A 14,404-nucleotide genomic window follows, 5' to 3' on the forward strand; every position below is an offset into this window, starting at 1 on the left:
TCACATCAACCAGTGTCTGGAAACGGTTGTGCACCTGGGTCCTAAAGCCGGTGTGATATAGGTAAATCGATAGTATAGATAGCCATACCTTTTACAATGAATAACAATGTTCCCTTTACCATGAATGACAATGTTCCCCTTGTGCGTCTAACCATGTGCATTAGCCCCATAATGTAAGCAATGCCACTTTTATAGTTATCTCCCTTATTGCCTATAAGTCATTTAATTTCTTATGTAAAGAAATGAGAGGTGGTAATGAAGTATCCAACTTCTTGATAGCCTATGCAGTGTTTGAAATAAGAATGTTCCTACACTGAACAAAAATCTAAATGTGAAGTGTTGGTCAAATATTTCATGAGCAGAAATAAAAGATCCCAGAAATGTTCAATATGCACCAAAAGCTTATTTCTCTCAAATGTTGTGCTAAAATGTGTAACTTCCCTCTTAGTGAGCATTTCGCCGTGTCAAGATAATCCATCCACCTGGCAGGTGTGGCATATCAAGAAGCTGATTAAATAGCATGATCATTACACAGTATTCTGTTGGGTACAATAAAATGTGCAGTTTTGTCACACAACAAAATGCCACAGATGTCTCAAGCTTTGGCATGTTGACTGCAGGAATGTCCACTAGAGCTGTTGCCAGAGAATGTAATGTTCATTTCTCTACCATAAGCCGCCTCCAACATTCTTTTAGAGAATTTGGAAGTACGTCCAACCGGCCTCATAAACGCAGACCGTGTGTAACCATGCCAGCCCAGGACATCCACATCCAGCTTCTTCACCTGTGGGATCTTCTGAGACCAGCCACCCGGACAGCTGATGAAACTATGGGTTTGCACAACCAAAGCATTTCTGAACGAATTGTCATAAACCGGCTCAGGGAAGCTCATCTGTGTACTCGTCGTCCTCACCAGGGTCTTGACTTGACTGCAGTTCAGCGTCATAACCAACTTCAGTGAGAAAATGCTCACTTTCGATGGCCGCTGAAGAAGTGTGCTCTTCACGGATGAGGCCCGGTTTCAACTGTACCGGGCAGATGGCAGACAGCGTGTATGGCGTTGTGTGGGTGAGCGGTTTGCTGATCACAACGTTGTGAACAGAGGGCCCCATGGTGGCGGTGGGGTTATGGTATGGGCAGGCATAAGCTACGGACAACGAACACAATTGCATTTTATCGATGGCAATTTGAATACACAGAGACACCGTGACAAGATCCTGAGGCCCATTGTCGTGCCATTCATCCACCGCCATCACCTCATGTTTCACCATGATAATGCATGACCCCATGTCGCAGGGATCTGTACACAATTCCTGGAAGCTAAAAATATCCCATTTCTTCCATAGACTGCGTACTCAGCTGACATGTCACCCATTGAGCACGTTTGGGATGCTCTGGATCAACATGTACAACAGTGTGTTCCAGTTCCCGCCAATATCCAGCAACTTCGGACAGACATAGAAGAGGAGAAGGACAACATTCTACAGGTCACAATCAGCAGCCTGATCAACTCTATAGGAAGGAGATGTGTCACGCTGCATGAGGCAATTGGTGGTCACACCAGATACTGACAGGTTTTCTGATCCATGCCCCTACCTTTTTTAAAGGCATGTGACCAACAGATGCATATCTGTAATCCCAGTTATGTTGTCACGTGTGCTCCCTCTCCGTCCTCTAGGTCACCAGGCTGCTCGTTATGGCGCACACCTGTCACCATCGTTATGCGCATCTGCATGTCACCAGACTCACATGGACTCCATCACCTCCTTGATTACCTGCCCTATATATGTCTCCCTTTGGTTCCTTCCCCAAGCGTTATTGTTTTAGTGTTTCATGGCTGTGTGTTCGAGTTTCTTGTTTTGTATTATGTTACGTTTATTTATTAAAACACTCACTCCCTGAACTTGCTTCCCGACTCTCAGCGCACTTGTTACACATGTGAAATCCATAGATTAGGGGATAATGAATTCTTTCAAATTGACTGATTTCCTTATATGACGTGTAACTCAGTAAAATCTCTGAAATTGTTGTTCATATTTTTGTTCAGTGTATTTTCATAAAATAGCATTGGAGGAAAAAGTACTGACTTGTTATACTTGAGTAAAAGTTTCAATACCTTAATAGAAAATGACTCAAGTAAAAGTCACCCAGTAAAATTCTACTTGAGTAGAAGTCTAAAAGTATTTGGTTTTAAATATACTTAAGTATCAAAAGTAAATGTAATTGCTAAAATACACTTAAGTATCAAAAGTTAAAGTATGAATGATAAAACATTCCTTATATTAAGCAAACCAGACGCCACAATTGTCTTGTTTTTTAAATTTACGGATAGCCAGAGGCACACTCCAACACTCAGATATCATTTACAAACAAAGCATGTGTGTTTAGTGAGTCTGCCAGATCAGAGGCATTGGGGATGACCAGGAATGTTCTCTTGATAAGTGTGTGAATTTAACCGTTTTCTGTCCTGCTAAGCATTCAAAATGTAACAAGTACTTTTGGGTGTCAGGGAAAATATATGGAGTAAAAAGTACATTATTTTATTTAGGAATGTACTTAAGTAAAAGTATAAGTAATCAAAAATATAAATAATAAAGTAAACTACAGATACCCCAAAAAACGATGTAAGTAGTACTTTAAAGTGGTTTTACTTAAGTACTTTACACCACTGCCTATTCATACCAGTATAATAGTAATAATAATAATATAGTATTATTAATATATGCATGTATATTAAATAATTGTATTATTCTTAGTATTGTTACGGTAGTTTAGTCTGCCTTCGACCTACTCATTACCACAACTATAGAATAATGACTTTTCCACAATGGAATCACATGACTAAGTTTGAGGGAACGCCATGGGTAGAGGAACGTTTGCGTTGAATGGTTGTTGGGACTCGCGTGGAGCCTACCGTTTATGCAAGTTATGTTTTTATTATCAACATCTTTATTGTAACGTTAATGTAGCCTACTCTGGAACATTTTGTAGCATTTTATTTTAACTTGAATTTGAAGCAGATTTGACTGGGTCAACTTGCAGTGTGGACTTTGCACGAACATAAACGAAGTTGTGTAAGGTTTCGTTAATGAAAAATTACTTTATCCAGAGCCTACGCCTTTTTAACGTTACGTTGTATCCTTTCTGCAGTTGTTGAATATAGCCTATATTTAATCCGTAGTCACAAGGCTGGAATTGGAACAGAAGGCTGGAAGTACACAGATAATCTCAAAAAGTAAGGGTGTTTTTTTTGTGAGTGACGTTTCAGTTTTGAGCAGTGAGTTTAGTCAACTAGGCCTACATCAGACATGTTCATTATGCTGACGATGTAGCTTCAAATTGAGACGTTCTTGCTCAGCCGATGCCAAGGATCTCAACTCCATAATTATTTCATCCACGGAGTTGAGCGCAGACTATAGAGTTTTCAAATGAATCGTTCGCGTCACTATGCAGTCAATATTTCACAATCCGTGTACCCATGTTTGTCCTCTGTTGTTGCGTGCTTTGTTTCCTGAAATCTATATGTTTTAATAAAACGTTAATAAAATACAACCACCGACTCTTTCCTTGTTGAGATTCAGTTGGCACATGCGCATTCCTGAGTTGCCATTTTAGAGCAACAGCAATTAGTAACAGTTGGTGGTTGTGGTTGTATTTGACTAACATTTTATTATAAGGTTTTATAACAAATATATGGATTTCTGTAAACAAGGAAAGGCACACAAGAACAGAAGACAAACATAGGTACATGGTAAAGGTTTAAGAATTTACATTTTGAAGTATCGACTGCATAGCAACTCGTGAAGGAGTCAGATGTTCATTCTAAAAACTCTAGTCTGCACTTAACTCCGTGGATGAAGTCATTGTGAAGTTGAGGTACTTGGCAAGATCAGCCCTTACCTACTAGTGGGTCGATATGACATTGGTATTACACGTTTGAAATGCATGTAGTGGCCTAGGGGATATGACATTGGTATTACATATGTGAACATAAAATTGTAATAACGAGCCTAACATGCAAAATATATTTGAATGATGGTGACTTTGTAGTCAATTACCCTATCAGCATTATACATTGTATGTTGTTTAGTAACAGTAAATACATTTAGAATAAGACACCAGATAGATATATAGGTTACACTGAGAACTGTATTGTTTGGAGAATTGAAGTCTACCCACAACTTTTGTTACTGTGTTTTTATTTCCATACATTTTCATTGAATTCATTCAATAGTACTAAAGTATAGTATGGTATAATACTGTGGAACATTCCACAGTTTGTAACTACACCTTATGGGGATGTCTAATCATATGAAATATTTCCTCCCAATAGTGCATTTGGTGGTCCGACGATACAGGCCCTCCGACAAGGCTGCTGTGTTAACCCTGTTCTGTGATGGCATCTTGGAGCACATCAACCCTTCGTTCTACAACGCCATTAGCAACCCTGTCAATGTGGGCGTCGCCCTGTTCCTTTCTATGGCCGGGTACATGCTGGGAGGTGGGTCTACTCTCTGGGCCTTGCTGTTGGCTGGAGCCTGGGTAGGTCTGGTCTACTACTGCTGCAGCCAACTGTACTCTAGCTTCGTCAGAGAGAGGCTGCGCACGGACATGCAGGACATTCCAGGATGCTACCTGAGCCACCCCGACAACTGCTTCTGGGTGGCTGAGACTGAGGTCAACGGCAGGGTTGAGATTTTAGGTATGGTGGCCGTTGTGGCCAAAAAGGTGGTGGGCGGAAGAGACGGGGAGATGAGCGGTGAACTATTCAGGATGATTGTATCGACGAAGTGTCGTCGGACAGGACTCGGTTCCAGGATGACCCAGACCGTTATTGACTTTTGTAAAGAGCGAGGGTTCTCTAAGGTCGTCCTGGAAACCAGTTCCATCCAGACTTCTGCAGTGGCCCTGTATAAGAAACTGGGCTTCTCACACATCCTGTCACACACCAAGACGTACTCTCCTGAATGGATGACAATTATATCCCGAGTCACCATTCTGAAGATGGAAAAAGTCATATAAGACCTTCCCATGATTTTGTATAGTAAGTGAAGCACAGATTAGATGTCTTTGAGACAAGAATTAGATGCAATACCGTAGGCCTATATTAGTAACTAGATCGAATCAGCAAAGGTATAAATATAAAATAAAATGGTATAATGTAGCCTATTGAAATATGTTTGAAAAATATGTATTTTCCCCATTCAGGTTTCACACTTGTGAGTTGCGACCCCCGCAAAACATTCTCATGGAGGGGGGTTAGGAAACTGCTCTCTCATTGTCACCACCAGCTGAGGAGTTTTCTCCCTAATTGTCTTCCCTATGACACATGGCTCTCCAAACCTGTTCCTGTAGGTTTTTACTCCAACCCCACTTATAACTAACCTGATTAGGGTTTATCAATCAGCTAATTATTAGAATCAGGTGCACTAGATTAGACTTGGTGTGAAAATCTACAGGACGTAGGTAGTTCTCCAGGAACAGAATTGGAGAGCCCTACATTTATTTATATATATATGACCTATATATATATATATATATATATATATATATATATATATATATACTATGACCTATATATGACCTATATGTACTATATATACTATATGACCAATATGTACTATAGTCCGGGCTCTGTCTGGGCCACTAAAGGACATTCAGAGACTTATTTTGTCCCCCTACACCTAACGCGATCACGACACGCAGGTTAAAATATCAAAACAAACTCTGAACCAATTACATTATTTGGGGACAGGTCGAAAAGCATTAAACATGTATGGCAATTTAGCTAGTATTGCTAGCTAATTTGTCCTATTTAGCTAGCTTGCTGTTGCTAGCTAATTTGTCCTGAGATATAAACATTGAGTTGTTATTTTACATAAAACGGCCAACCGAATCGTTTCTAGTCATCTCTCCTCCTTCCAGGCTTCATCATCTTTGAACTTATATGGTGATTGGCATCTAAACTTTCATAGTATTACCATGACTACCGGCAAAACATTTAGTCTTTCAATCACCCACGTGGGTATAACCAATGAGGAGATGGCACGTGAGTACCTGCTTCTGTAAACCAATGAGGAGATGGGAGAGGCAGGACATTCAGCGCGATCTGCGTCAGAAATAGAAAGGAGTTCTATTTTAGCCCTTGGCATCGTAGACGCTCGTTGGCGTGCGCGAGCAGTGTGGGTGCAATAATTGAATTACATGGATTTCTAAATTTATTTTGCAACGCTCGCGCACGCGATGTGTCTGGTCTGGTCAGCATGTGAGAGTCTTTAGGTGCCTTTTGGCAAACTCCAAGCAGGCTGTCATGTGCCTTTTACTGAGGTGTGGATTCTGTCTGGCGACTCTACCATAAATGCCTGATTGGTAGAGTGCTGCAGAGTCCTTCTGGAAGGTTTTCCCATCTCGACCGAGGAACTCTGAGTGACCATTGGGTTCTTGGTTACCTCCTTGACCAAGGCCCATCTCCCCTGATTGCTCAGTTTGGCCAGGCGACCAGCTCTAGGAAGAGTCTTGGTAGTTCCAAACTTCTTCCATTTAATAATGATGGAGGCCACTGTGTTCTTGGGGACCTTCAATGCTGCAGAATTGTTTTGGTACTCTTCCCCAGATCTGTGCCTCGACACAATCCTGTCTCAGAGGTCTACGGACAATTCCTTCGACCTCATGACTTGGTTTTTGCTCTGACATGCACTGTTAACTGTGGGACCTTCTATAGACAGGTGTGTGCCTTTCCAAATCATGTCCAATCAATTGAATTTACCACAAGTGGACTCCAATCAATAAAAACAGGATACACCTGAGTTCTATTTAGAGTCTCATAGCAAACGGTCTGAATACCTACGTAAATAAGGTATTTCTGTTTTTTAGTTTTAATACATTTGCAAAAATTTCTATAAACCTGTTTTCACTTTGACATTATGGGGTATTGTGTGTAGATTGATGAGGAACGGAGCAAAGTACAGAGATCCTTGATGAAAACCTGTTACAGAGTGTTCAGGACCTCAGACTGGGGTGAAGGTTCACCTTCCAACAGGACAACGACCCAAAGCACACAGCAAAGAGAAACACGGGAGTGGCTTCAGGACAAGTCTCTGAATGTCATTAAATGTCCTCCTCATCCAAAATGACAGAGCTTGAGAGGATCTGCAGAGAAGAATGGGAGAAACTTCCCAAATACAGGTGTGCCAAGCTTCTAGCTTCATACCCAAGAAGATTCAAGGCTGTAATCGCTGCCAACAGTGCTTCAACAAAGTACTGAGTAAATGTGATAATTAATTTATTGATTTTAAATACATTTTTATAAATTTGCCAACATTTCTAAAAACCTGTTTATGTGTAGATTGATGAGGGGAAAACATGTTTTAATCCATTCTAGAATAAGGCTGTAATGTAACACAATGTGGAAAAAGTAAAAGGGGTCTGAATGCTTTTCGAATGCACCGTTTACTCTCAGAACAGCCTCAATTCGTTGGGGACATGGACTCTACAAGGTTTCGAAAGCGTTCCACAGGGATGCTAACCCATGTTGACTCCAATGCTTCCCACAGTTGTGTCAAGTTGGCTGAATATCCTTTGGGTGGTGGACCATTCTTGACACATACAGGAAACTGTTGAGTTTGAAAAACCCAGCAGCGTTGCAGTTCTTTTGTTCTTTTGTTTTGTCTTGCCCATTCACCCTCTGAATGGCACACATACTGTACACAATCCATGCCTCAATTATCTCAAGGCTTAAAAATCCTCCTTAATTCCTGCAGTCAAATGACCTAGTGACTCATGGGTGGAATGTATTTTTCATAATTTCATAATTAAACATCATTTGAAGTGTTTCTATGTCAAACAATTTTGTTAAATTTCAGTCTTCTGTGGTGTATATAAAGTGCAATATTGGGCTGCAAACATAAAATGTAATACATTTCAACTCTATATCTGACAAGGTGTATTTCTTTCAAGAACATAACCATGTGTGTGAGGTGTATACTTTTGTTTCAAAGTAGATTTGTTTAAGACTACCAAGAAACACTGTTTGTGACCCTGATTTAGCCCATTGCAGTAAAAAAAATACCTGTCTCCTTCCCTTCATCTACACTGTTTGAAGTGGATTTAACAGGGGAAATCAAAAAGGGATCATAACTTTCACCTGGTCAGTCTATGTCATGGAAGAGCAGATGTTCCTAATGTTTTGTACACTCAGTGTATATTAATATCATGTTAGTCTGCATACCTCTCCCCTGTCAGATCCATTGTTTCTCTCTGGACAGTATGTGTAGTGGCGCAGCGGTCTAAGACACTGCATCTCAGTGCAAGAGGACCTACAGTCCCTGGTTCGATTCCAGGCTGTATCACATCCAGCTGTGATTAGGAGTCCCATAGGGTGGAACACAATTGGCCTAGCGTCGTCCAGGGTTAATAACAATTTATTCTTAACTGTCTTGCCTAGTTAAATAAAGGTTCAATGAAAAACATTTAAATAGTATGTTGTCAATCTTGTGCCGTGTGCCTGAAGCCGATGCCAGCCAGATCACAATCTTGGTTTTAATGTTTCGTCATCATCATCATTCACCAAAGATGCCTATTTGAATCTTAAATCACACAAAATGTGTGTTTTCTTGCTGTTGTTGGCAAGACTAGTCGTTAATTGAAACATGAAGTTTGAAGTACCCACCATATATTTAAGCTTGAATGTATTGTTTGTCTAATAGTGAGACGTCCAGATTTTTGCTCTCTGTTCGGCACTAACAGATTCTGGTGTATTACGAAGACTCACGGAGGGGTACTCAGTTTTCTCAGCTCTATATATAGTAGGCATTCATCTTTGACGCATATGGTAAACAATGGGAACTAATGGCTAGTCATTATAATAATTTTTAATAACTCATTTATTAACATTAATAAATTCGACAGTAATGTACAAGGTTACTGACAAAATAAAGGAAACACCAAGTGTCTTAAAGGGCGTGGGGCAACCACGAGCTGCAAGAACAGCTTCAATGCACCTTGGCATTGATTCTACAAGTGTCTTAAAGGGCGTGGGGCAACCACGAGCTGCAAGAACAGCTTCAATGCACCTTGGCATTGATTCTACAAGTGTACACCATTCTTCCACGAGAAATTTAGTGTTTTGTTTATGGTGGTGGAAAATGCTGTCGCATGCCCTGCAGACTCTCCCATAATTGTTCAATTGGGTTGAGATCTGGTGACTGAGACACACACACACTTTAAACATCCTATGCTCCTCTGAGACCCCTCTTTCAAAGTCACTGAGATCTCTTCGTATAGCCATGGTAGCTGAAATAATGGGAAATAATGGGCAACTGATTCCAGTACATAAATATGTATATATCATCATGTATCATCACGTAATTCCTTCATATCTGAGCATTGTTTCAAAAAACAACTACGACTATCAAACTGATATACAGTGAATATATTTAATCTGATTTCAAATGGGATCAAGGATTCTGACTGGACCGTCAGAATCAGCAGTATCAGCACAGAGACCACGGTATTGTAGACTCTCTGGTTCTCCTCTCCGTGCCTGTCTTCCTCTCATCCTAAATGGGTATGGAACACATTTTAAGGGTCATTCGATTGAAGGTGCATGGGCAAAAAAACAAGACAATGGAAGTGATAATGCACAGACTGCTGACACTTACTGTTTTAATATACATGGATATGCAGTAGATGACAGAGTTCTATCTCATTTCACAAGCGTCTCAAGAGTGTGAGTGCTAATCAAGAATCAGCCCCCCCCCCCCCCCCTGTCCATAATCTGATTTAATTTTCAAAACATTTAACAGTCAAAACTGATCCAAGGTTAGCACTCCTGTGCAGTATATACTCTGAGACATTTTGAATAGGGGCCTAGACAGGGTTGTGCTACTACATTTGGGGCCCCAGGGCACCGACCTCCGATATCTTTTTGTTTGTTGTTGTGGAAATCAGCTAAAGTACTGCATTTCACCACATTTTGCCATGGTGCAGAGAGAAAACTGTAGTTTTATAATGCTATTCTACACATTTTGCCATGGTGCAGAGAGAAAACTGTAGTTTTATAATACTATTCTACACATTTTGCCATGATGCAGAGAGAAAACTGTAGTTTTATAATGCTATTCTACACATTTTGCCATGATGCAGAGAGAAAACTGTAGTTTTATAATGCTATTCTACACATTTTGCCATGGTGCTGAGAGAAAACTGCAGTTTTATAATTTCCTGCAATTCTACACCTCCCAGGGTTGTGGGCCCCTTGGAGGTCGGGGCCTGAGTGCTCATTCAATAGTAGAGGAGATTTGTCTTGATTGTGTCATGCTTGACTACATTATTATGGGGAGATTACAGCAATTAAGCTGGGCAGTGTAGGTTACAGGCACAATAAGACTATGTGAATTAGACCTGGGTTCAAATACTATTTGAAATCATTGCAAATACTTCAGCTGTGCTTGATTGAGTTTGCAAACCCCGCCCACCTGGCACTCCAGGCAGATTTAAGCAAATGCTGAAAGTATTTTAAGACTTCAAATAGCATTTGAACCCAGGTGTGATGTGAAAGTGGTCAACGTACACAACATAGCCAGTCCTCTTGCTCCACAGTGGCTAACACTGCCTCATTCACTCTATGATAGAGCCGTTCTCCCTCTGGTGTCTGAAAGGTGAAGAGTCCCTCTCCAGTGTCACACATCCTGGGGAAAATACAGTTTACCATTCATTCTGTGAATGGCCTATGAAAAATTAATTTAGTACAGATCATATATAAGCATTAGCAAATATTTCTAAGCATTACAATCCACAAGAATTATAAAGCATATAATTGCTTATTCACTAAAGATATTATTTTGTGTAATCCAACAATGTTTCATTATCTTAAATAATACTTTCTCTTGAGGACCTCTGACTGGTCAATGGGCTGGATCGGTATCAACCGTCTTACTTTCACCTATTAAGTCATTTCAGATCAGCTGTTTCAGAGCAGTGGTCACTGGTAATGGAGTAGAGCAGAGTGAAGTCCATTGGAGGTTTGGGCTTTTTCCAAATGATCTCTCCTTCTTCCTATGTATGCACTAATTACTTCTCTTCAATGATTAGAAATGAAATGACTGGTATAGTAAATATGTCTATTCCCAGTAGCCCATGTCCAAAGAGTCCCAGGACAGGGTATGAACCATGCATCAATCCTACCCCTAGCAGTATACTGCACACACCTCTTGGTCTATGAGGTCACTTATGTATTTAGATGTATGATGTACGGCTCAAGATAGAGTATCCAATAGGAAGACAGCTACAAACTGTGTTGACTCCGTTATACAGTATATACATTACATTGGTTAATAAAATTCTTATGAAGTGGTTTTATACCCAGATCCTCACCTCCCAGCTTCAAATGTGAACCAGTTTTGACCCCGACCGTAACGCCGAAGTGACCGCAGTGGCCAGGATGTGATTTTGAGACCAGGGTTCTGAGTGTCCCACAGCAAGAGAGTGTCACAAGTGATCTGTAGATTACATTCCCCGCTGAAATCCATACACTGTGATGGCTTCATGAACACGTGGAACTGCTCTGGAAAAGAGAACAGAATACATTGATAAGACAAGGTCCGATCTGTGATATTTATTTTGGTAGTTTAAACTAATTCAATTGAACAATGTTACTTACATTATGTAATTTATAGTTTCAAAATGTGGTTAAATATTTAGAGGTCCTATGAATGTGAGTGTTTTTTTTTTCTTTTCTCGAGCCCCGTCCCTCAGCTTTATATCACGCCAAGTGTAGTCGGCTTGTTGTTTTTCAGATGAAAGATTGGGCCTTTAAAGCACGTTGCTCATATTTTTCGACCCATTTATTTAAAGCATTTGATCAGTATAGTAGCTTGTGTCATTGCTGGAGTATTATACGAACGTGGTCTATACCTCTGTGATCTCGATGTAGGCTCGTGTTAAATAGGACTGGCTCCTCCAAGGGCAGGTCAGTCATTTTAGTCTCCAGACATTCCATTTGTAGCACATTGCACCATTCTTTGGCGTCCAACTCTGTTAGGAGTTGTTGAACGAAACACTTTTAGAAATGTGCTATACTTGTAAATCATTTCTATTTGTAGTTGGTTGTGTTGACAAAATACATTAGTTCAATTCAGTTCAATTCAATACAACATTAAGTTCATGTTTCCCCAAACTCACCTGAATCACATGCAAAAGCCTTTGGTGAGTCATTATTGAACGTCAGAACCACAGCGTGTTTCTTTTTATCCCGCGGGGGTCTGGTAACATTTCTTATTTTTGTGAGGTCTGTCACCTGAAAGAATATAGGACACATGACACAATATTGGCCCTGTTTGTTGCTCCCAAAAGTTATCTTTAATAATAAAGCGTTCATTACATAATAACAACCCTTCAACCGACACAGTTTTTATCACATTGTTGAAACTATAGAATTACCGTTATAACTTTTAATAGGATCTCTGTGATTGAAACGTAGTTATTTCATCTCTACAAAGCCACAAAGATATATGTCAATTTAAGCTCACGGCAAGCAAACAGTGAGCAAATCTTCCTTATACTTCTAAATATATACTGTATCTCTTCTCATTTTGTTGTCGAGACCATGTGGTACATTTGAGTGTGCAATGACTCTCATTTTCACAAATCAACAAAATAACCACAACTCTCGATGTTATTGATAATCATGGGGGGGGGGGGGGGTAATCATCTCCAAAGAAAACCACAGAGGTACACCACTCCAGTATTTCAGTTTGATTGCTTACTTTGTGGTGACATTGGCAGTTAGCCGCCTGTTCATTTGAGAACCTCTCCAATCTCTTGTGTCCTTTACTGGAGTCTCTTCTTAGAACAAGCCAGCACCTCCGATAGATCTGGACAAAAGAGAGAATGATTGAGAAAAGAGTTCATCCACGTTGGGTCCATTGACTTAGATTAAATTGGTCTGAGGCTGGTTTGAAAACAGGCACTTACCCATAAATGCTTGCTGCGAAAATACACATATCCCTGTTTAACAATGTCATTAAAATACAAATCCATTGCTTGAACCCACCATCAGACACTCATGCTTGGGAGAAACTGGCACACAGAAGTCCCTTTTGCTCTCTCTTTATCATGTGTCTCGTCCCGTCTCTGATTTGACAATACAACGCAGTGTAACGCAGGAGTATCGCTATAGCCCAATGCTCATGGGACTATTATGGGACTGGTCTCCTTCTGTGATGTAGATATTATGGGTGAGGCGGTTGGGGGGGCAGACGAGGGAGAGAGTGAGAGAGGGGGAGAGAGAGAGAGACAGTGAGTCTGAAGTTTATATTCGGTAGGGAAGGATCTCGTCCAAAGAACCAGAATTCTCACAGGACCTCTAATTAGTAGGCTGTCAACCTTGAGACTTAAATATAAACACAAATAAATATATCCTCGATCAAACCCTGTGTCTGTCTGTTTTCCTATTTAAGTGAATCGTGTTAGAAGCAACTCTTCCAACCGTTGCTACGGTACACTCTAGCCTCCTTAATTTCAACTCTGGACCTAGAAGCCAGTTCCACTGCCGTTTATTATTATTATTTCCCCCTAACCCTACCACCCCTCCCTTAGTAAACTGATGGACAACAACATCTAGGCTTCTACTTCCAGCTTATACATACTATATTCATATTACGGACACAGTATATTTTACATTAGTTATGTTTTGTTTGTTTTTAGTTCGATCCTTCAGCTAGCCTCAACCCCTCCCATCTATCTCTGAAGACCATCTCGTTTTCTATTTGCCATATATTTTTCAACTGTGCTGTGATGTTTCACTAAAGTTCTGAACCTTTCTATTCTCATAGTTTCTACATTTCTACATTGTAATTTAAAGAAAAACAATTTTTCTAAGAGTATTATATTATCGATCGATTAACTTTCAGATGACCCAGCAGTGCTATTTGCAGAGTTAACTCCAGGTAAATTTTGCAATTCTTCAGCCATTCCTGAACGTGCGACAAAAAACAAGCTACATTTGGACAGTACCAAAACAAATTATCCAGTGATTCTGTCTCTTTATAGCAAAATCTGCAGAGCTGAGATGGTTGTATCCCCCATATATACAGTAGCAGTCAAAAGTTTGGACACACCTACTCACCTCCAGGCTGTTTAAGGGCTATTTGACAAAGAAGGAGAGTGATGGAGTGCTGCATCAGATGACCTGGCCTCCACAATCACCGACATCAACCCAATTGAGATGGTTTGGGATGAGTTGGACCACAGAGTGAAGGATTAACAGCCAACAAGTGCTCAGCATATGTTTCATAGTTTTGATGTCTTCAATATTATTGTACAATGTAGAAAATAGTACAAATAAAGAAAAACCCTTGAATGAGTAGGTGTGTCCACATTTTTGACTGGTACTATATATAAGAAT

General features: G+C 40.2%; 2 protein-coding genes across 3 annotated transcripts; one reads left to right on the forward strand and one right to left on the reverse strand.

Annotated features, from left to right (window-relative positions):
- The first annotated feature begins 2,867 nt into the window (after positions 1-2,867).
- Positions 2,868-5,560, forward strand: nat8l2 (N-acetyltransferase 8-like 2). Its single transcript, XM_021610692.2, has 3 exons — positions 2,868-2,921; positions 3,151-3,235; positions 4,334-5,560. Coding segments are annotated over exons 2-3 (690 nt in total). The 5' UTR covers positions 2,868-2,921; positions 3,151-3,234; the 3' UTR covers positions 5,023-5,560.
- Positions 5,561-9,407: 3,847 nt separating this feature from the next.
- LOC110528565 (docking protein 5) lies at positions 9,408-13,224 on the reverse strand. 2 transcript variants are annotated; one of them, XM_036984167.1, is made up of 7 exons: positions 13,052-13,224; positions 12,765-12,872; positions 12,181-12,295; positions 11,914-12,033; positions 11,374-11,563; positions 10,571-10,688; positions 9,408-9,557 (listed from the first exon to the last, which is right to left on the reverse strand). In XM_036984167.1, the coding sequence occupies exons 1-7, from the start codon at positions 13,052-13,054 to the stop codon at positions 9,492-9,494; spliced, it is 720 nt and encodes a 239-aa protein (XP_036840062.1). In that variant the 5' UTR covers positions 13,055-13,224; the 3' UTR covers positions 9,408-9,491. The 2 variants fall into 2 exon arrangements, with proteins under 2 accessions (XP_036840062.1, XP_036840061.1); XM_036984166.1 differs by having other exon boundaries at positions 12,973-13,223.
- Positions 13,225-14,404: the final 1,180 nt, after the last annotated feature.

The sequence above is a fragment of the Oncorhynchus mykiss genome, chromosome 7 (assembly GCF_013265735.2).
Source record: "Oncorhynchus mykiss isolate Arlee chromosome 7, USDA_OmykA_1.1, whole genome shotgun sequence".
In the NCBI taxonomy this organism is placed as follows: domain Eukaryota; kingdom Metazoa; phylum Chordata; class Actinopteri; order Salmoniformes; family Salmonidae; genus Oncorhynchus; species Oncorhynchus mykiss.

Excerpts from the sequence above, each read along its gene's own strand:
- LOC110528565 (XM_036984166.1), bottom strand. The coding sequence starts at position 13,038 with ATGGATTTGTATTTTAATGACATTGTTAAACAGGGATATGTGTATTTT. Across the intron at positions 12,296-12,764 it reads ACTGCCAATGTCACCACAAA|GTGACAGACCTCACAAAAAT; the intron begins GTAAGCAATCAA and ends ATATTCTTTCAG. Across the intron at positions 10,689-11,373 it reads TTCACATTTGAAGCTGGGAG|GATGTGTGACACTGGAGAGG; the intron begins GTGAGGATCTGG and ends TATTTTCCCCAG.